The sequence below is a fragment of the Lonchura striata genome, chromosome 13, assembly GCF_050655825.1.
Source record: "Lonchura striata isolate lonStrDom1 chromosome 13, ASM5065582v1, whole genome shotgun sequence".
Classification (NCBI taxonomy): domain Eukaryota; kingdom Metazoa; phylum Chordata; class Aves; order Passeriformes; family Estrildidae; genus Lonchura; species Lonchura striata.
The window spans coordinates 11962588-11985843 of NC_140715.1; the positions used below are offsets into that span (position 1 = coordinate 11962588).

General features: G+C 41.5%; 1 protein-coding gene across 3 annotated transcripts in view; it reads right to left on the reverse strand.

Annotated features, from left to right (window-relative positions):
• Nucleotides 1–725: 725 nt before the first annotated feature.
• Nucleotides 726–23256, reverse strand: part of TRPC7 (transient receptor potential cation channel subfamily C member 7) — a 69440-nt gene continuing 46909 nt past the window's right edge. Inside the window, exons 5-11 of one of the 3 annotated variants that reach the window (XM_085591292.1) lie at nt 19935–20168; nt 17998–18160; nt 11655–11850; nt 8512–8733; nt 6199–6279; nt 3146–3221; nt 726–2410 (exon numbers count right to left, since the gene is read on the reverse strand). In XM_085591292.1, the coding sequence (XP_085447418.1) occupies nt 2268–2410; nt 3146–3221; nt 6199–6279; nt 8512–8733; nt 11655–11850; nt 17998–18160; nt 19935–20168 (1115 nt within the window). In that variant the 3' untranslated portion in view covers nt 726–2267. Of the gene's footprint in view, nt 2411–3145; nt 3222–6198; nt 6280–8511; nt 8734–11654; nt 11851–17997; nt 18263–19934; nt 20169–23256 lie in introns of all 3 variants that reach the window. The other 2 variants (XM_077786685.2, XM_021549466.3) reach the window with 2 other exon arrangements.

Consider the following 23256-nt stretch of genomic DNA (forward strand, 5'->3'; position numbering starts at 1 on the left):
CTGACCAGAGCGTGCATTGATTGCAATATTCAGCATAGAAGAATACTCCTGTAGGTGTTGCTGTACTGTAGATCAGGCATTTTGCTGAGCTGCATTTAAATATACAAAACATAAATGCATCATGGCATTTCAGCTAAACCTTTCTGCAGGACTTGTATTCAATATCATGAAAAATTTAAATTGTGGTGGTCCTTGTAAGTTCTACCAAGAACAATATTAATTAAATCCTTGAAACACTAAATAGGAAGGGTGAAGGAATACTTTGATCAGGAGCCCAGTGTAGAGATGTAATCAGATAAAATTTTAAGAATATGCTATGACAACAGGGCTGGTTTTTCAAATGGAAAAAATGTTTTACACAGTGGCTGGAAAGGTGGGGAGGGGACAAGTAGTATTGCCATGAAATATATTCTTTCTTCTTACAGAGAAAACTGGGTATATATTTGCAATATTTGCTGCGGGAGACAGCCCAAAGTGCTGAGTAAATACCATTCCCTAGTTTTATTAAATTAAAATGTATTTATGTATTTTAGTTTAAGCGTTTCATTTTGTTTCTTTCAGGCTTCAGAATGCCTATGGTAAAATGACTTTGTATAATGATTTCAGTGTTCATATATATAATATATATATAATGATTTCATTGTTTCATTGTTGGAGAAAGCGAAAAGAAAAAAGGCCATGTAGTCAAAAGATCAAGCAAATATTTCACTCAGTGTACAACAAAATATTATGAGGTAATTTTATTTTGTTTCCATTTTTAGGTAAAAATATTACAGTATACAAGATAATTTTATTAAAGGTAAAAATACAGTATTTTTTTCTCTAAACAGATCTACGTACAGTACACTTTTTTATTTTGTTTTCTTTTATTTTTGTACAAATATAACTATTATTCTAATAGGCTATATGTATTCTCATCTGGCACTTAAGAACTGATCACAGGTCACCTTCTGGCTCTGCTTGTTTGTCTCTGCTGAAACCTAGATGTCATGTACATTTTATAGGTGTCTTATGTAAACAAACACTCCAGTTCCATGGTTCCCAAGTAGTAAGGTGTGCTTTAAGTAGTTGAAATCGTGTAGTCAACCATGAAAACCCAAGCCATCCATGTTTGCAGTTGTGTTGCACAGACAACTTTCCTGTTGAAAAAGTGTGATCCTTCCACTGCCACAGCCTGAGAACAGTTTGAATCCCTTTCTCATCCTCTGTAAAAGCCAAGAACATGACAACAATTTCTACAATGATTTTTATTTTATTTCCTTTTTTTTTTTTTTTTTGGTCAGAATGTTCTATTGAAACCTTTCTGTACAAATTTCAAGGCTGGAAACTACTGGGCAGTGTTCTTTGTTATTGATCTCTCTCTATGGCTTGCAGTTTGAACTCTGGAATCTGAAAGCTGAGCTCAGTTGCATCGCTGTCTCTGGATTAATGTTTTTCTTTGAACTGAATACATTAGCACAAGGTATTTTATCTCTGGGTATTCCTGGGAAGTGAGTTTCACATCATTACGAGTATTTCAGTACACTGTTGTCAGAGATGGGATCGACTAAAGATAAAAGAGAGGCTAAGTGCATACAAAGAGACCATATCCATCAGCAGACTAGCTAATACAGCTGGAAAAGGTGGACAGGAGTGTTTGGCTGGCAATCCTTTCATCAGGTTAAAGGATAATTTACCCCACAAGCTTGATTTCATTTTTCCAATGCTGTCAGTGTCTACTTCTTGTTCACTGCCTTGGTCACTTCAACAGATGATTTCTCATTATGTTTTTATTAGCCATAATGCTGATCAAAGTTATATCCAGGGCTGCCAATGTAAACGAAAAAGGAGAGTACACACCCAAGAATAGGAATTTAAAAAATTTTGCAGGGAATATGCTTGGCACATTTTTTCTTCAGGCTTCACCCATTTCTTATCAGTACAGCCTCTGTTGGTGTTAATGAGCACAGTTCCATTGTCTTCTCTGGAGTCAGGTGAATGAAGATCTGGCCTTTTTTTGCCCTTAATTGGAGGTGCCTTCTCTATGGTGCATCTGTTTCTGATGTCAAGGGGCATCAATTTTTACCATTAAGTCACTTTTGTATCAGAAAAGATTTGACTGGTCACTCACCAAGTGCAGGAGAAACAGAAAGTGCTCCTACTAACACTTGCTTGTCAGCAGAAGCTGAGTGTACAGTGCCCATCTTTCACATGTTTTTTGCCCTCTAAGATGCTGGTTGAGAATGAACAATGTTTAGAAAACAAGTTGTCTTTCTCTGTATTCACCATCAAATGTCCTTATTTAAGGTCTTCCCAAACTTGTCACTCAGCTGCTGTATTAGTTTTGCCAGCTCACCAGTAGCTTGTGACTTTTCCTCTAAGAGTTCATAGCGGAGACTGGAAATATCTTGTTTGATTTCTTTAAGTTCTCCTGAAAGAGGAAAATGTTCTTGTTAGCCTGTAGTGAACCAAGTCAGTAATCCCTATGGTTCCAAGATATGAGAGAGCAATAATTGCAGTGTGTTTGGTCAGGAACGTGTGTGGAGCTGCATTTGATCTCCCTGCATTATGCACTTAATATCTGTATTTACAAGGAATAACCTGTACTTGCAATAGTGGTACCAACAGCAACAGTAAATATGTGGAGAGTTCATGTTTGTTTCTCAAATTTGTTCTCTCTCCACAAACTGATCTCCACCTATATAGGGGATTTGCAGGAGAGTAGCAGATAAGAGGTGTTAGAGGCTCTTTTCCATCTGCACACAAATCCCACATGCCACCACAGCAATATGAACCTGGATCCCTTCAAAACAGGGTCCTTGGGGCAGGCCTGGGCAGGGCAGTCAGAAAAGGCTTCGTGTAGACACCAAGGTAAGGTTGGGTGTTGGCAATACCCTGGTGATTGTAAAGGAAGGCGAGCGAGAGCTACAGGGGTGAGCAGGGCTGGGTAAGATCCTGTGAGATATGTGTTCTGCTAAGGAAAAATAAGGACATGGAATTTCAAGGGCACAAGGGTGGCTCAAAGGCAGCACTGCTCACCTGAGTGTGAGCATGAGCAAGCTCTCTCTACAGAGGATCTTAAATAAGCTCAACCCTGCTACTGGCCAGATCAGCAGCAGTAACGGCACATGCTCATTAGGTGGGTTAATTACAAAATTCCACTTGCCTTCATTGACCTCATCATTTTCCCGGTCAACCTGAGCCTTCAGCACATAGCGCTTAATCAGGCGCTTCATTATCTTCTGAAAGGAGAACAGAAACACCCCTTTAGTGGGACACTGTCCACATTCCAGTCTTACTATGGGCAACTCAAACATCTGGTTTCACTAGGGATGATATTATTATTATTATTATTATTATTATTATTATTATTATTATTATTATTATTTCCCATTTGTTTTCCATTTTATATTGTGAACATTGTACTACAGTAGTCGGTTGACAGCCACTCAATCATGACCCCGCATATGAAGCACTTTGGGGTTTTTTGTGGGCTGCATGTGAATGTAGAGCATACCCCACAGATAAAGAGAAAACATAGATGATCCAATAGAAAGCTAAGGAAATGGGATCCAGAGCTTTCTTTTAGTATGTTGCTAGTAGTACTTTACAGGAAGAAATAAGTGGTTAATTAAAGATGTTAGGAAACTCACAATGCAGCTGACCTGAGGTTCACAGAAAGGATCTGTTAACCTTGTCATTGGGTTTTTAAGAGAAAATAAATTTAGAGTAGGACAGAGAAAAGAGAGTCTGAACAAAGGTGGGGAACCTGGCTTAAGGGAGAAAAGTTTCTTATAGAAATGGTGGATTTTAAGAGACATATGTGATGAAAAATATAAAGCCATGTAAAATTACAAAATGGAAGATGACTGTTAGTAAGGAAGTGTAAGTATAGAAATAGATGATAGTTGTGGATATGAGCTTGCAATGTGCTATTGTTCCAAGGATGTCTAAGTTTAATTTATCTAGAAGGAAAATAACTTTGGTAGTCATGGGTTGCACTGGGGTACAGATCATGGCCTCATCTTCAGTGTAGAAAAGAACACCCCGGTGGGAAAAAAAAAAAACCTATAAAGGAAAAAATGAATAAAAATATATAGTCATAAAAATAACTGGTCTCTCAGAGACAGAAGTTTGCAGAGATAAATCCTCTGCAAACACAAGAGAGCTCAGTGCCTTTGATTGACCAGATGTCCAGTGTTAAAGGAGAAGCCTCTCCCAGCATGGACTGACTTCTTCACAGAGCATTCACATCTCTGCTTGGAGCATCTGAAAAATGCTACAAAGGGTGTGAAATACAGATTAAGAAAACAGCACACCTGCTCTTTTTTTTTTTTTCTGACTAGCCAAATAATGATTATAGCAGTGCAAAAGGCTTGTGAAGATCAAAGAAGGATCCAGTTATTTGTATATGCCATGCAACCATGGAATATGGGATGACTAAGACTGCCCTGGTATGTCAGAGGCATCTGGCTAAGCAGGTGAGTCACTAAGGTACAGAGATGAGGTACAGTGCACCTACGGTGTGCTGGAGATGGCCAAGGTAGGAGAATCCAGAGGGAGGTAGGGCTGTCACCTGAGAAAACATAAATGAAGTAATGTTTGGGGAAAGTAGGGAAATCCTGGATCCAAAAATAAGTAATTTTTTTCCACAGCAGAAGTCAGGGGATATTTAGACTAAAACAAGGAATCAGAGCACAGGTTCTTATTACCTGGAAAAAATGATACATTACCTCTCCTTATACAAATTCCCACATTCTCTTTGATAAAAGTATTATTTTTCCTAGACTACTTTATTCCCAAATCATGGCAGCTATATTGACTTGTTCATCATGCTTTTCAAAATATTGCATGTTTAAATTTTGTGTATTTTTGTTATCCCTCTAAAGCACTATTCATATGTAGTCAGTCTTAAATACACAGACTGCAGAGACTGCAGATACATCCCTCAATAAACACTGCTAAGCAAGAAGCAACTGCTTCAAAGGTTTTCCCAGTAGTAGAAGAAAAACTTTCTAGTCAGATTACAACACTGTTGCTTCTTTTTCTTCTTTAGGTTTAGATAATCATGACTATTACATTCTCCTTCTGTTATTTGGGCATTTTCTTTCTGCAGCAACTGAAATGTTCTAAGGTAGTTTGAAGACAAATCTAGCATTATTAAAACAAAATAACAGGTACTTATCTTTTTCTTTCTATTTTTCACAGTCACCTTTTTAAATATTGGAAATAAAGGTCTAATTTACCACAAACACTAGGTGGTCTCATTGAGAAATAACAGCTACAGGAAGAGACAATTTCAGCAGAGGCTGACACATCGCTTGTGGGTTTGAATGAATGGGAACATGCCAGAAGTGCTGAAATGCCACTTTGAGCAGGACACAATCTCTCATCCCTTTTCCTTTGATAGAATCAAGCCAACTAACTCCAGATGCCAGAGTGAATGCATCCTATTTCTAACTTAGATTTTTAGATATTCTATTTTGGTAGAAAAGCATGAAAAAATTCTAAAACTGGTAGAAATTCTTACTGGTGTGCTGAACAGCTTGGGAGCCCGTTGTGCTGGAAGCTCTACCAACACAAGACAAAGCACTTCTGAAACTGCCCTTCCACATTTTAGCCAGTTTAACTATTATTTTCCTCATCTGTCTTTAATGTCCATCCCTTCAGACGCATCACTTGCCATCAGATTCCTTTCCCCTTTATGTTAAAAAAGAAGGCAAAAATCCTGCGGGGCGCATTCCGTTCATTGTATTGCCCTAGGACACGTTTGCACAAGAAATAACACATCTGCTGGTGCTGGACAGCGAGCTGTGGTACCCTGTGCCACCTCTGAACCGTAGCACATTGCAGGTTTAGCTTGGCAGGACGAGGCACTGCCAGAGGAAGCACATGCAAATGTGAATGCAGCAGCTGGAGAGATGGTTGAGCGTGGGGAATGAAATCTGGCAATGCGAGATGGGAGGAGGAAAGGTTGGGTGATGAGTACTAAGTGAAACCCCCTCGAGTGGCATTAATTAGCATGACAAATGCTAACACCATGCGTATTTCCATGGGTACAGACTTCCTTTTTTCCAGACCAGCCCAGCCCTGTGCCAGTGCCCAGCCTGGGACATGCCAGGACAGCATCGGCTGGCAGAGGGCAAACGTGGCTCTTGCAGGTAAGAGCTGGGCACTGGCAGACCTCTCCCCTGGCTCTTGCTGTCATGCTGTGATTACCTGGTATCTTGTGGGCTTGGTGTAAGCGTTCTTCCCAGAAAAACTCTCTGTGTTTTGAATGCTGGAGTGAAAGCGAACTTTCTGAAATTATAAAACATCATGGCATGGTTAAATCAGTGATAGCTTCTCATACCCAGACAGCCCCGAACTAAGAAGAGCTTTAGAAAAACTTTAGCTTTAGTAGGAAATGTGCAGTAAAGGCCAGAACATTCAGGGCAAAAAAGGAAATTTTTGGAAGACAGAAAAAAAACAAAAAAACCCAAAAAAATACAAAAATTGATGGAAAAATCTGGATTCTAGATGATCTAGACAGAAATGGTATTCACACACAAGTTCTAGACAATAAGGTGTTAAGAGGCACAAAATACTTTTATGTTAATGAGTCTGATGCCTATCAATTCAGAGCACAAGAAAGATAACTACTTGTATTTGGAAAGAACAAGATTGTGGTACAAAACCAAATTCTGAAACCCTGTTGAATTTCACAGATCCTTTTAAAACAGCTTTGCTATTTCTTTCAGGTAAAGAAAAATATGCATTTTTTAAACAGACAGGTTTTTTGGTTTTTTTTTTTAATCAGAGGCTTCTAGAGGCTCTAGAAGCTTCCAAGGAGACTTTTCTGGACACTACACACAATTATTTGTTAGAAGTTTCTTTGACTGAAATCCACCTCTGAGGTTTTTGGTCCAATACTAACAACAACAACACAAAAATCACTTATTCAGAGGAATAAATATCACAGATTTCTGTACCTATATCCAATCATATGTAGAGGTGAGGCCCTGGATAAGGGCTTTTCTTCCCTGGTTGAACCAGAAATCCTGATTATTTTTTTTTCTTTCAAATCAGGATGTTTATAATGATTAGATTAAAAGTCTGAAGTAATAGTGTAATTTTTAAAAAAATTCTTTCTTACTCATCAGGTGTATCATGAGCTTAAAGAGTCTCTTGAAGATGATACATGAACAAAATCAATAGGCAAGCAAGAAATGACTGATATTCTCAATTGTTTATGCTAAAGCCATGGAAAATATGAATTTTGCATGAGTTCCATGAAAAAGGGCAAGCCAGACACTTTCACTCATCTGGCTTGGGGAAGGAGAGGCTTAGAGAAAATTTTATTACTTTGTTTTAGTCTTTGAAGCAGAAATTAAATTTCAAACAAAGTGAGCTTAGTGCAGTCTGATTCAAATAACATTTTTTAAACATTTAAAAATCATTATTTGAGGTAGCTGAAGGAGAAAACACTTCTTTCATTTTGAGACTCCACTGTTCTAGTGGTTCTTCCAATAATCAATAGCAATGTTAAATGAATTTGTAGACATGCTTTTCTGTCTTTGCAATGCTTCTCATGCTAATAGTTGAATTATTTGATAATACAGAGTAAACCCCCTGGACAAACTTCTCCCTTCAATTTAGGTGCTGGCAGAAACTGGGTGAACACCTGATTTGAGCAGTTCTCCCAAACTGCTGGGAGGATGATCCTCTTTGGAGGCTGTGGGCTTTGCCTGGAGCTGGAGGGCTCACCATGAACTGAGGGGCTCACCAGGACCTGAATGGCTCACCACAGCTGGAGGGTTCACCACAGCTGGAGGGCTCACCACAGCTGGAGGGCTCACCAGGACCTGGATGGTTCACCACAGCTGGAGGGTTCACCACAGCTGGAGGGCTCACCAGGACCTGGATGGTTCACCACAGCTGGAGGGCTCACCGCAGCTGGAGGGTTCACCACAGCTGGAGGGCTCACCAGGACCTGGATGGTTCACCACAAGCTGGATGGTTCACCACAAGCTGGAGGTTCAGTTGTTTGCTCCTCCAAGAGATCCAGGCAGACCTTAAAGCAGCCTACATTGTCTCCAAAGGCAAATTCTGCAAAGCCTCCTCCAACTTCCCTTTTCCTCAGTCTCCCTTTCCAGGCTACAGCTGAGGGTGGGCTGCACACAAGGTGGGCTGTTGTCCCCTCCCTGGGCAGTGTCACAGAGCTCTGCTGGGAGAGCCTGGAACAATGGCCCTGAGCCAAAGAAGTTGTGAGCCTGTTTGTGCCTCTGCTTCTGCCCCTCTCTCTGACCTTGCTTATTTGGCTTTGGAGTACATTTTTTTATAAAAATTGCCTTTTCCCTGGTGCCCGGTGCAATGAGGCTGCACCTTTGGGAGGACCCTCTGCTTGCAATGTGGTAGAACAACGTGCAGTGGTGAAGTCCTGTGAGAGGCTGTGATCTCCCCACAGTCCCTGGGTACCATGCAACCCCCTGCAGAAGCTCCCTGGCATGAATCCTTTCCACAAAGAAGCTGAAAAGTGGAGATAAAACATACCCGTTTTTTGGAATTCAGCATCCCCATCTCAAGGTCATTTTCACAGTTTTTGGCCTTAGATTTGCAGAGTTTTATGAGGCACATTTTTATTCTCAGTATGAGATAATAAAATGATTTAGGGCTTGGCACTAGATTAAAAGGAGCAGGTAAAGTCCTTCCTTCATCAAAGTAGGATAGCCAGAGCTTGGCACGTGCAAACTTCCACTCCACATCTGCATCCTCCTTGGGAAGGGAAGAAGGAAAAACAAGTCAACACCCAAATTAGTAAATAGGAAGGAATTCAGCTATGACCAGGACAAACATACAGATAGGAGTTAGCTACAACCAAATTCTGCCCACCAGAACAAGGTCCCTGCACAAAATATGTATTTGTAGGCTTCTCTGTTGTTTTCAAAACAAGGAAAATTTAAACAAAGTGATGCATAAACACAGTGTGTGTGTCTTCCAAATATTAGACTATTTCCTTGTACATCAGTGGGGTTCCTCAGTAACAATCTGGGTTTTTTGCTATGCTGATAAATCTATCAGAACATAGAGACATGGAAAGCAGAAGAAACTTTTATGAGCACAACAACAGCAAAGCCTGTCTGTGATGAGCTGCAATGCTCTGTGCCATCTGCTACCGCTGCATTGGCTTGGAATCCCCTTAGGGAGGCTCAGACACTGCTTTCTTCTATCATCAGCTGATTTCCTCTTGTGTGACACCTTAATTCTCCTACTATTCACCTCCTGCCACTGATGAAGGTGGAGAATAACTCCATCATTCAGTGTCTGAATCTCCTTTATGAATTGTCAAAGTGGGCCAGGATCACTTCCAAGTAACAAGGGCAAGGTTAGCAAATGTTTTATGGAGGAAATTGTTCACTTGGCATTTATACAGGAGGATGATCAGGGCCATGTATCAGGAGCATTTATCAGGCAGAAGAAAGGGTGAGATACAGCTGCTGTGCTGCTGTGTTCATTGTGCTTTACATGGAGGGCAGAAGCAGCAGCAGAGGTGTGGATCTGCCAGCTCCCTGTACTGGTGTACATCTGTGTTCTGCTGGAATTCATAACCTCTGATTACCCTGTGCCTCTGGAACCTGCTCAAGAACTGAAACCATGGAGATTAGTTCTGCTACAGCAATGTGTCTTCACCAGAGCAGCAGCATTCCCTTCTGCCATTTGCTGTTCTCGTGGTTTGGGGTTGCACCTCACAGAATCCTTTAGTTGAATTACAGAACAAACCACTGGTGAACAATTCTAATGCCTTTCTGTTAAGCAGTTAAAAGTACTATTGATGGGAGCAGTTCTGTTTTATGGCTAGCAAAAGGATTTATTTCCATTAATCCAAATTTGTCAGGAAGTGCCAATACTTGAGGCATAAACAGAAGAAAACAAGAAGCAGCTAAGAGAGATGTTAAATGGTAGGCAGGAAAATATGGTCTTATCTCTCCAGGTAATAGTAAACCATCTACCCACTACCATAATGGAATTTAATTCCTAAGTAATGTCCATCCCAGCACATTATTGACATTGCTCTGGTCACACAAACACTTTGGCAATGAAGACTTTCTCTGCAGTCAGTCACCACCCGGCGATATTGAAAGATGCGTAGATGTGGCACGTGGGGACATGGTTTGGCGGTGGCCTTGGCAGTGCTGGATGAATCATTATAGGTTTTTTCCAACCTATATGACTCAGATTCTACAACTCTAATTTTCACAGAGATTCACAGAGAGTTCTTTAAATCTCACACTATTGAGTACTGCAATGAATTACTATGAGAAGAACTAGTTTTTCCTCAATTAGGAGGATCTGGGCCAAACACTCACACTTATTTCGCTTGCTGATACTTACAAGTAATCTTTACCAAAATTTTGAAAATTTCCATGCAATCAAGAAGAATGACAAACCATTTTGCCAAGAAAATGGCCATCACAAAGTTTAAACTGGAAAGTTAATATAAGCTACCTATTCAGATATTTTTAGTGATTTTTTTTTTTTTCTTCAAGAGCATCTCTGTCTACTACAATAAACTAGAACATGTAGAAAGAGGCTGAGACCCCTTCTGAAGTAAAGCTTGTTTCAAGTGAGTAGGATTCAGGGAATTGCTTGATCCTATGTGATTAGAAACCTTTGGAGAAATGACTCTGCTTTCTGCAATCCTGAAAGTCTCTAGGGCAGAGAGCATATGTAAGGTCTCTCTGACATTTAGACTCAGTTACAGCATGCACAGGATAGAGTTATATTTGTACTACAGTTCATGGATGAATCAGACATTACAGTGAGAAAATATTTTCAGCCCTGGCCTTTTTCAATGTCAGGTTTTGAGGGGAGATTAGGACAAGTAATTACTACAAACCCAACTGCAGAAGTTTGACATTTAACAAATCAGAAGTAAAAGGTGACTCAACATTAACATTATCCAAATAATGTATTTTTTCCCTGCCTTTATTTAGATTAGTAGGGTGTTGTTTATGTTCAAAGCATTTAGCAAATCTACTCTGCTAATAGCCACACTACTGAGCAGGGCTGGGTAAACCCTGCAAATGCCTTTCTGCAGAAACCTATTAATATTCCTTGAGGGCTCTGTTTATATACTTTAAAAGATGGATTTTCTAAATGTCCACAAAGCTATGTTTTGCAGACCATCTTCAAAAATATTGTATCAAGTTTATGCTTGGTAATTGAAAAATATGGAATTTTTAAACATTTTCATGAATACACATGAGCTTCAGATCTACATGGGCTGGAGTGTTTAAGAAGTAGAAAACAGGCCAAAAAGTCAGAAAAAATATTACTCTGTCATAAGCATACTCTGTCATGTGCAGCTAAGGCAATACACATGGATAGATTATCATAACCAACAAAGGGAATAAAAAATATCACAAGATACTCGCATTAAATACATGTAAAGGAAATTTGGTTTACTCACAGAGGGTCATTAAAAGCAAAGAAGCTGAAATAATATAGAAATTATTCATTGTTGATTATTATTTCAATCATAATCTGGGGGTAGACTCAGCCTTAACTGTTATACCATGTGTGATTTCAGGATTCTAACCTTGGACGTAGAGTAAGCTACAGCCTCCTTGGGATTTTAGCATTTTCATTATCAGTAATAATTAAGTACATTGAGTATATAATCTGATTAATCTTACCTCAATTTCCTGATAGGAGTTGTTAATCATGGCTATTAGCATATTAAGCAGCACAACCACCATAGTGACGTTATATACTCCATAGAGTACATATCCAATATTCTCAATGAATTTATGGTCGTACTTCAGCACCACAGAGATCACTTCAGATAAGCCAAATATTGACCAGAATAAGGTTTTAAAACTTTCTTCTACCCTAAAAATAAAACAAAAAATCTCTTTATAGAGTTGACATCAGGTTAGCCAGGCCACATGCTAATAATAAAAGCAGTAATCCACAAATATAAATATGTCTTGGCACAGTTCTTGCAACCCATTATCCATGACCCAGGGATGTGCCAAGTCATATTTCCTGATTTGATAAAGAAATATGATTTCTTATTAATACTACAAAGTTACAGTGTGCCCTGATTTCCTCCATCTGTTCTTATCAGGTGCATTACACTTGGATTTTGTGTCTCTAATAGGGATGACAAATCCATGGACAACTTGCATTTTGAAACTTTTTATGTAGGGCTTTTGCTTCTGCTCACTCACTCATCTTTTTTCATCCCAAGAAGATAGAAGCAAGTCTGACCTCCTTCTATGCAGTTTCCAGGGCAGAAGAGAAGCTTATCTTTTACCCAGGAGAAGGGAATGAAAAGTTCTGCATTGTGGAATTAATATAAAGAACACATATATAGTCAGACCATAGTCTGATTTTCTTCCCATCCTGCTTTGGGACTCCAAACATGTCAGACACATTTTTTTTAAAGGGAAAAAAAAATGGATTTAAGGAGTGGTAGAAGATGTTGCAGAGAGACATTTTGATTTCATTATTATCCTTGCTTGAAGGTAGAAAGGAGCAAGAGGAAAATTAAAAGGTTGAAAGATAGGACAAAGGGAAATAAGCCAATGACAAAGAGAAATGGGGCTGGAAAGAATGTGGCCAGACTAACAGGTCAAAAGGAGGGCCTGATCCAAGGATCTGGGGCTGTAACAGGGGAGGGGAGCAGCCCCAGCTGAAAAAGACAGAAGGAGGAGGAGGAGGGATGCTGGCACATTTTGAAAGCATTTTGCCTAATATTTAACTTAGAAGGCATTTTGCCTTTGCTGAGTAATCCTTAGCCTGTTAACAGTTAATTGCCTCCTTTCTCCTCCTGCCTGCCAGGAGGTAACACCTTCAAATGAAACAATGCCATATAAAAATTATTTTGATGAAATGTTTCTTACTAGGGTGGCAGACTAATCCTGCTAAATCTGCTTATTAAAACAACTTATAGATACAAACCATGGCATATTCAATGGGAAAAATAAACCTTACATCAATCCCAGCATCAATTACAACATTCATAAAAGCAAGAGAAATTAATTTCAACCCTTTGAAAAGCTGGTGCAGATTCCTGGACAGCTCCTTTCTGCTGCAGCAAACTGGTTTTTAATTCCCATCAAAATTTGTAGTATTCCATATCTCATTTACTACTAGTAGTAAAACTGCTGTTAAGAGTATAATATTTACTCTGTATATTGTTTTGTGGGGAGTAACATCCAGTGATGTTTCAAATAAATGTTGCACAATTTCCTGGATGACCAGAGTCACTGGTACCCCACTCCCTGGTCCCTGTGACTCTGCATGGCTGTAGAGATGCCCCTGGGGGATCTCTGACTGTGCTACACTCAGGTGCCATCACTTTTCCACCTTATTTTCCTCTCCTGTAACACATTTACAGGCTCTTTTCTCCTGCCCTCATCTGCAGCTGAGCTGACCTGGCATTAACGTGTCAGAACTCCAATGCACAGTGGCAATCTGGCCACTGCTTCTCCCACAGATATTGCACTTCCCAGCTAAGGAACACATATACACCAATGAAATTTGGCATTGAAACCCATCACTGAGGTGATTTCCCAAACTAATAAAAATCATAACCCCCAGCCTTGAGCCCAGCTGCGCTCTGCTATTAACTTTCCTTTTTAATTTAGAAAGGTTCCCTCAGTTTTCCATCCCACTGGCAGATTTTAATACAATGTGTCAGCTCTGCTCCTTTTCTGCAGCTTAAACATTGACCTCTATACTCGAGCAGTGCCAGATTCTCTTTGAAAAGTAAATTGAGAGTTGCAAGCAGCCTTGACCACCAGAGGTAAGGGCAGGGGTGCCAGGCTCCTCTGTAATGTCCATAAACCTTATTTCCAGTGTCAGGTAAGGGGCCAGTGCTTGTGGTGGGACTGAGAGGCTGCTGGAAAGGCTGACCTCACCTGTAGCACCAAAATGATGTTTATCAGAGCCCCCAGGCAGATGCAGGCATCTCTGTGTCAGAGGAAATTATTTAAGAAGACCTTGTTCTAGTCCATCCCTACCCTTCAGAATGGCTGGATGACTCTTTCCTTCTCCCTTTTAGATTATTGCCAGGTTGCACGAGATTTGACACAGGTTGCAGAGAACATCAGTTGGGTTTTTTTGTGCCTTTTTTTTTTTTTCCAAGAACATCTCACTAAAACATGAGAGGAGGATGTTGGGAGCCAAATTCTCAAAGATTTCAAGATGCCAATGTGTCTCCTTGTTGCCAGCTGAGCAATTTACCCCCTTCCTGCAAGGTCAGCAGGTGTTTTATCCTTCTCAAAGGCAAACAAATGAAGGATTTAGGAAATCAGGTGTCCTGCCCAGACTGACATCTCCTGGCAGCAGGAGGGTCTGGCAGTGACAGATTGGCAGATGCTTCTTGTGGAGGTGGCTATGCAGCAATCACCCTCTTTACTGTGGTAGAACTGACTGCACTGGGGAGACCACAGAGATTGTTTGTTTCATTACACTTATTTCAGTAAAATTTAAAGATTTTGCACTGAGGAAGGTGATGCTTCCTAACAGACCAGAGCCAATTATCTATTTGCAGATTTTCCTCACTATACAGCAGTGTGCTGCTGTTCATCAAAAAGGATCATGGCAAGGCTCTCACTTGCTTTCAGTCTTGTGCCCTCCTCTTTAAGAAACCTTAAGGCATCCTTTCAGATTTATTTCTTAAATGATTTTGAGAACTAACTCTGCCAAAAAAGCAATGTAATCTACAAAACTATCACATTTTGACAAAACAAAACAAGTAGAAAAAAGCCTTCAAGCCTCGAAGTAGCTTTGGCACTGAACAGTGAGTCACATTCCCCTTTGGGGAGGGTGAGACAGAAAACCTTGCCTTGTAGTCTTCAGCCTGATTTCTGATGCAGAAAGCAAGATGAACACAATCAGACTTGCCTCCATTTCGATTCTGTTTGCATAGCATGTTCTTAATTACAGGCTGTTTCAAGAGCTGTGTGCTGTACACAGCATCTGATAAACAGATAAACATAGCTGGCATGGTGGCAACTGCTGTGGAAATGATCTGCTCTTCAGCACTGAAGAACTTCCAAAAAATTTTGGAAGTATGGTAAGTTAAATTATCTCTATATTAACTGTGTCGAGTAAAGACAACTGCATCCTTATTTCCTCTGCTTCCAGAACATAAAAAATGAAAGAAATGAAACTTTGTATAATAAATCAGAGGCCACTGGAGTGCTATGTACTTGCTCTGTAGATGACAAAAGAGAAGAAATTGAGTACACAAATTCAAAGTACAGTAGAAATGGAGGGCAAAAGTTAAACCAAATATTCACAAGCTATTATCTTTAGAACTAAGCAAGCAATTCTCTCAGTATACATTTTTTTCCTGTTTACATACTGCCCTGGGAAGGTGTGCCTTTCTTAAAATTGTAATTTGAAATATTTTAGTGAGCAGCTGTTTGCTTAAGGTTCCCCACTGAGGCAATGCAGGGACCTGTCAATACTCTTTGGAACTGCCCACAGTTAATTAAGGGCACAAATTCAATGGGCCTTTTCCTGTCACAGCTGTCCAGGTGACTCTGAGAACTGGGACCCACAGTTAAATAGTCACATTTCTGACTGTAAAACTCAATGTAAAACTCACCCATCCTCATTAGAATCCACAAACATACTCCCAAAAAATGCCTTCTGTGCTGTTGCAGCAGTCACTGAAGGGTTATGAGGACACCACAGTAAGCATTTCCCCTTTTTGCCCCAGTGATTTTTCAGTGAATGAACAGCTGTAATACCCAAGCTCTAATACTGAAATCTTCCCCCTTTCCATGAGTAAATTGATGGCAGCAGGAGATCTCCACCTTCAGCAAGGCCAAAAAGCAGCCACCAAAAATAGAGCAGGAAGCATTGCTACAACTGGTGTCTGCCTATCAGCCAAAACAACCTTGTAATTAGCTTATTAAAATTGTTTGAGACTGTCTACCACAGGGCTTCTCGTTTGTTGCACGGAATGTCTAAGAAGGATTTTCAGAAAGAATGTAAATCTATTCTCCTCGTTTCACATGATGAAAAGGCTCATTTTCACTGATCATCATTTGCCACTCCTGTGTGTTTAAATAATCAGAAGAAAGTAAGTATTTTTAAAGTCTCTTCCAAATTCTTGAAAGGAAAATTTATTCTCATTGAAAATTTGCTTTATAAGAACGTGAAGTTCCCCCAGGAGAAGTAGTCAGCAGGCTGAAGTTAAGGAGGATCTCTCCCCAGTCCAAATACCCTTGGGCTTTTAAAGCAATCTTTACTCCAGTGAGCAGTCAGCATCTTAGTGAATGTTTGATCATTATTTCAATAAAAAGTGACTACTGGAAGATGTACTTAGATAATGAGTGCTAATAAGAGAGCTACTGCGCTGAATTGCACCAGTGACTGGGATTTGTCAGTGCTGTTCTCCAGGGATGTGCCTGGGGAATGCCACAAGTGAGGGCTGCTGTGCCACCAGGCAGTCAGGGATGGTACTGACTTGATTCTCATTAAGTCTTGTGCTTCAAGGGCATCTTCTTCTTTTCAAACCTGTAGCAAGTCACATCCCACACACTCAGTTCTCTTCTCGCTAACTACTGAGCACAGATAGATGTAAATGCTTCTGGTCTACAAATCTTCCATTAAAATGCACCCTGAGGCCCCAGGAGAGGTCTAGAAAGCAAATTTGGCTCAACAAGGGAAAGTAAGCATTCTGCTACAGGTTACGTGTGGCACAACAGGGTGGTGTGGTGAAACTGGAAGGCAACAGCCACTTGCAGGACAGAAACAATGCTGAAAAGGTCATTTCTCTGAGAGGAGTGATGAGCTTAGCCCCAGGCTCACTGTGTAACACGTTCCAGAGCTGACACATCACATGCAGCATCAGATGTCTGCTGTGCACACAGTAACCACTGTGGGCTCAGGCACCGTGGTTTTGGAGTGCTTTCCTGGAAGTCAGCTCACAGCAAGGGGAACACATCATGCCAATCTCCCCACAGACAGGTGTGTGGGAAGGAAAGCCCCTTCTGTGTCCCTAAGGCAAGTCAAGGTGGGTTTGTGAGACATAAAACAGACTGTCCCAGTGCTGTGCTGGTGCCACATTGCAGTGCAAGGGAGGAGGCTTTCCCCTGCATGCATGGGACACATCCCTCATACTCAGCAGGACTGTCCCCTGCTCTGAAAACTCCCTCAGGACCTCAGCTGTCCCCTGGGGTCCTGGAGAATCGAGACTGCATTTTGTCCTGCCACCAAAGGGCTGTAAGATCAAAAGCAGCCTCACCCTGAACCTCACTCCATTGGCATTTGCCAACTTCTTTCTCTTCCCAACATCCCTGGGAAGGTGAGGGAAGGGACCTCCAACACAGACAGCTTTGCAGGGCTGGGAGTGAGCATGGTCCAGGCAGAGCTGTGGGGAGGAGCCTGGTGGGATGCTCTGTGCAACCTTCGCATCGCTGAAAAGTTCCCAGTCAGGTCTTGAACCCCACATCCCAGGCACCCTGGGTGGCTTTACTCTGTTTTGAGCACCATGGGCAGCAGCTGGCTCTGCAGAAGGGCACCCAATAATCACAGCTGCATGAGATGATGTCCTAAAACAGACCACAAAATTGCAGAGTGGGAAGGGACCCACAAGGACCATTGAGTCCAACTCTTAAATGAATGGCCCCTATGGGAATTGAACGCACAACACTGGTCTCAGAGATGCAAAAGGCTTCCTCATTTTACATACATTTCATCTTACAGGTTTAAGAACAGGATTCTTAGGTTTAACTTCTCCACTGCTTCTCTTGAAACATCGAACTGAACATCTCACAGAACATTTCCCTGATCTGCTGTTTTGATTTTCAGAAATAACTGGTTCTGAACTGCTCCTTTCCCTACACTCAGGCCCGGAGCTGGCTGGCAGGGCTGCAGGCTGTGGAACAAGTTTCCCTGTCAAAGCCTGGGTGTGATTTCCCTACAGAGCTGCAGCAGGAGGCGGCTGAGCAGAGCTTGTGTCAGCAGCAGGCTGGAGGGGCTGGGAGCATCCTCCCTCCCGCGGGTACTCACGTTGTAAACGCGGGGTTGTACTTTGCACCAAGGTAGTAAGAGTAAAGGTTGAACATCCCAATCATGAAGGCTAGGAACACCATGATGAAGATGACCATGAACTTGAAGATGTCCTTCACGGTCCTCCCCAGAGAGATCTGCAGGGGGCCGAAGCTTTCGTTGGCTGGAAGAATGTAAGCAATGCGGGAGAAGCTGAGTACCACAGCTATGGCATACAGGCCTTCTGAAATGATCTGGGGATCCGAGGGGAGCCACTTGTTCCTGGCTAAAACAATACATGTACACTAGGTGTTAGTCACAAAAAGGGTTAGATGGAAGCTGCTATGATAAATGCCCCTTTGCCAGACTCAGTCTTGCATTTGGGTGGGAGTTAAAGAGAAATAAACAACTTTGGGGCAATTGTTCACTGGACCACAATATGCAGTACAACTACAGTGAATTAGTTGTATTTTTCACATGGTAAAGACAGGAAGTGATCAAGTCACAGGGATTTACTGAAGCCACACAGTGAAAATAACAAACAGCATGGCTTTAAACAAAGTTGATATTTTCTGTTTCCTAGTTGAATATCAACTGTGCTGTGCCTTCTCTCTTTGAAGCTTTTGAGTCTGAGAACCAGACCACAACATGTGGAGTACAGTAGTGGATTTGGATACAGGGCACTGTGTCAGTATTTGGAAAGGAAGCATTAGGGAGATCAAGAGCTATATCCCCACCATTAGATAAGAAAGTTAGGATTTTTGCAGATAAAGCAAGTATAAACACTGTGTACCATTTTCATGTTACCTCTAAATTAAAACCATTTTCTGAAGTCTAATTACTCTAATATTTTTACATTAGAAAGCCCCAAATATGCATAATTTACCTAATCTGCTGAAATGTAAACATTTATATTAATATGGCTTATAAGTGTCCTTGCATCAACTCAGGTTCTTGATGGAAAGATTGTGGCTCACAGTTAAAACATGTGACATCTTCAGGGCCACAGCAGGAAACTTAGGCATTATTTGCAATAATCTGAACCAAAGGAAAAGCAGCAGATGGAGGAATTCCCAGGATCTCATTGGGATATTCTGTTCCGGACCCTTTGCACCTTTGTACCATGAACTCACTTTAAAAGGGTGAGCAGCCAGGCACAGAGGGAAAAGCCACAGCCTAGTCTCTGTGGCTCTTGGCTGGTGTGGGCAGAGAGGGATGTGAGATGCTGCGAGAGCTGCTGGGGCCACTGGGGTTCCTTAGTGCCCAGCCCTGGAGCTCCTGCAGCCCCCTGGAGCCAAAATCCCCGTGGGTTCTGCCCAGGCTGCATCCAGAGCATGCAGAGGTGTGCAGTGTCTCCAGCCCCCACACTCATGTGAAGCTCTGTTCATTTCTGTACAGCACAGGAAAACCATTTCAGCCATCCAAAAGAACATTTTCAAGGCACTGCTGTGGCTTGCATTTCCCAATGTCAGCACTTATAGCTGATACAGGCTCTACAAAAATGTAGGTTTTGATGAGCAGCAGCTATTTTTATTGCTATTCTTATTTATTTTTGTAGAGGTGTTGGATGTAACAGAAATGCAGAGATACAGCAGCCTCAGATTCTGTGTTTGTTCACACATTTCCCTCCTCTCTCATTTGGAAAGCCAAGCAGATTAATTCATCTGTAATTTAAATTCTATTCTGCTCACTCAGAGCTCCTGATTATCTGTTGCTCAAGCTACATTTTCAGGATGTGATTGGCCTGAATGTAGCCATAGCACAAGAGCAGAGGCTGAATGAGGTTCGGGTCCTTTCTGACTGGTTAGGAAGATGGCTGAAATGGGTAGATGTAGGGAAAATAATTTGGTTTATTTAGAAGAAAACTATATAAATATTACAAAAAGAAAGTTGCTTTCAGTACTCCCACACATTAACCTAAAAGAACGGGAAGTATTAGACAGCAAAAAGCATCTTACCATAGGTGAAGTAAGCAACTTCAGGGGGAAGGGTGACATTATTGAGGTCATCATCTTGAACGTACTGATCTACGTACTGCTGTGCCTCAGATGCTTTAAGAAAAGCCATGAACCTGGCAGTGAATGATGCCACGAAGATGGACAGCATCCCAAAGTCCAGCAGGTTCCAGAGATGCACCACATATTCACGTGGGCCCTCTTCCCAGATCTCCTTGCACTCTGACCATATCATACCTGTGGAGGGACCAGAGCACCTTTAACTGGCAAACACAGAAGGTGTTTCTGTATTCAGACAGATCTGTTTGTTTCCTGCTTGCAGTGGCTTCTAAGACAGATCTGTTTGTTTCCTGCTTGCAGTGGCTTCTAAGACTGAAGGAAAAGACCCTTTAATTAAACAAATTTATTGAGAATGGATCGTGTAATCTTTTATTAAAAATTAATACAGCCTTTTAATTTGTATGTCTTTTTGTGCTTATGAAGCAGAAATCTCAAAATATAAATCAATGGAAAGGCTGATTTTTGATGATGACAGAAAAAGCCCTGTTCAGAAATTCTGATGACACTAGAAAATTCTACTGCTGATATAGTCAGAAAACTGTAATATCCTCTCTTGTCCCCAAAATGACCTTCCTACACCGTGGCACTGAAGATGGCTCTGCTTGCTCTGCTGCTCTTTTCCTCCTTCCCCAAGATAGTGGGTGTGTCCATTTTGAGAATGCAAACAGAACTGTTCAAGAGTAAGTTTAGTATGATTATAAAAGGGTAAGACAGAAGTTCTGTCCTTCCAATTTCATAAAGCTTTCTGTATTAAATAATGAATTTTCATATATTATAGTCTGAACTACCACTACGAAAACACTGAGTTTAGCCCAAATTTATGATTTCTTACAACAGACTTATATATAAACCTAAATGCCAAACCTAGTGAATTTGAATATTTGACATCCATGTCCTACTAGGAAGAGCTGGAGTGGACAAGTGAATTCAGTCAAAGATCTTAGGTCAGATTCTCCAATTTGCCCAACTTTCAATCCCAGCAGGGCTCCAGGGCCGAAATCTTGCTCCTGAATAGCTGAAGTGCTGGAATATTTAACCCACTGATAAATATTTCCTGCACTCTAACCAGTCCTGTTTCCATAGCAGCAGCAAAATTCACGTTTAATCAAGAAGGAGCAGAGCCTGCCAATTTCCATGTGACCTCCTGCAATTTTCTCCTTTCTGTGAACTCCTTTCATCCTCTCTGCTGGAAGCTCTCGTGGTGTGGCATGTAAATGCTTTTGCTTGGCTACTTCTGAGCCTCCTGAAGCACAGGGTATCCCCAGAGGTGATGGAAGTCGGGTTACAGAGAGGGAAACAGGTCAGGGGGAATTTAGCCCGAGGATGGAGGAGTGGAGAACTGCTGCTCTCAGCGCTTGTGCATGGGGAAGGATTTAAAGAGAAAAGGGAAAACTGAGCTATCCATAGCACCATCAGCCAAGGTCACAGTGAGCCTGTGACCTGCACAGCCCTGGAATCTGCCTGGAGATGTACCCTGATTTAGGTTATGCCCAGTGTAGGTCTGTCCTGGAGAGAGGATCTGCAGAATGCTGAGCAGAGGGCGGGAGAGGAGCCTCCCGTTCTCCTCCTCCACGGTGCTTGGCTGTGTGAAAGCAGGAACTTCATCCCACACTGTCACTCACCCTGAGTGAGATTTAATAATAAATAGCCTAAGGGAGAAGGCAAAAGAATTGGTTTGTCAGGAATTTTCCTGGAGCAAGGATGAAATATTAAAGAAACATTTCTACTTTGGGAAAAAAAGCATTCCAGAAATGATGGATGGGAGCAATTAGCCCTGTGCATTACACACGTGTGCTTTATAAAGGTACTAAAGCACTTAAGGAAATATCACGTGTGGTAGCATTGCCCAACAAAGCACTTGTTCACTGATGACCAGAAATCATTCCCATCCAAATTTATTTCTAATCTTGCTGTCTTAATATACCTAAATCACAGATTAATGAAGTGAGAAGTGTCCAAAATTGAGGAGTCTGACTAAAATAAGAATCTATCTGTGAAAGTAACATGCCATTGGCCTATAATTTCCACCATTCTTTTCTCCAACTTTGTGGCAATAATTTTTTAAAAATGTCTATTCAGGACAAGTAGAAAAGCTACAGTACTGCTGGGTAATTTTATACACATTGTGAGAAAGTAATTCAAAGCTTCCTTAGTAAAAGTATTGAGAAGAGAAAAATCAGCTAAAATTCAGGGGATGAGACATAAGATGAGGTGTAAGAAATAAGAAGTATTTAGACAAAGCAGCTCTGCTGGGATGTGATTACATTGCAGTGTGGTGTTCCTGAGGCCCCCAGTGGCTCTGGCAGGGGGTATTTCCCTGAGTTTGATGCTCAGAGATGTGGGATATGAGCAGCTCCTAGGCTCCAGCTTCTGCATGTCTCTCCTTCCCACAGCAGGGATAATCAGAAATGTCACCTTGATGGGCAATTCTGGTTTCAGCAGGGGAAGGAAAGTCAAGATATAGGCACAGCCCATCTGGAAGAAAAATGGGAGTGTGCAAGAACTGCTGTTCACCACCTGTGCACAAAACCAGTTTGTCAGATTTTTATATCCTGTGGCCTGGGACATAAATCAGGAGCAGCTGATGTTGCAGAGCTGCCTTTGAGCCTTCCTGGGTCCACCAAAGGCTGCTGGATTAAGAGATTAATAGTGCTCAAATTGCATCTACCCAGAGTTCAACTTCTACCCTGGCTGCTTTGGCAGTGGGGTTTAGAAATAAACCCTCCTGCCTTCAGTGCACACTTCAGCCCATACTGTTCACAAGGAAAATGCCAACCTTCCTCATTTGAAGGCAAGAGATGGGGGACTGGCCATGGGAAGAGGCAGCCAAGGAAGGTCATGAGCCCTGGGTGCATGAGCCAAAATTGCCGTGCACCGTGTACAAAGGGAATGTTGGTCTTGTTTAACCTCATGAGATCCCCATGATTCCTCAAACTTGTCTGGACAATTCATCCCATCCTTCAGGTGTGTCGGCCTCAGCATTTACCATCTGCCAGCTCAGTATGGTGCACTCGAGCCCTCTGTCTATGTCATTAATGCTGGAATTGAACACTTGTCCCCATATAGACCCCTGAGGGACACCACTTGTCACTAATGTCCATCAGTGTACTCTGAGCCACTGACCACACAACTCTCCAACAGCTTTCTTATGCATCTATCAGTCCACCCATCAAATCCATCTATCCTGATTTAGAGATAAGGATGCTGTGGGGATCCATGACAAAGGCTTTACAGAAGTCCAGTTAAATGACATCTGCAGCTTGTC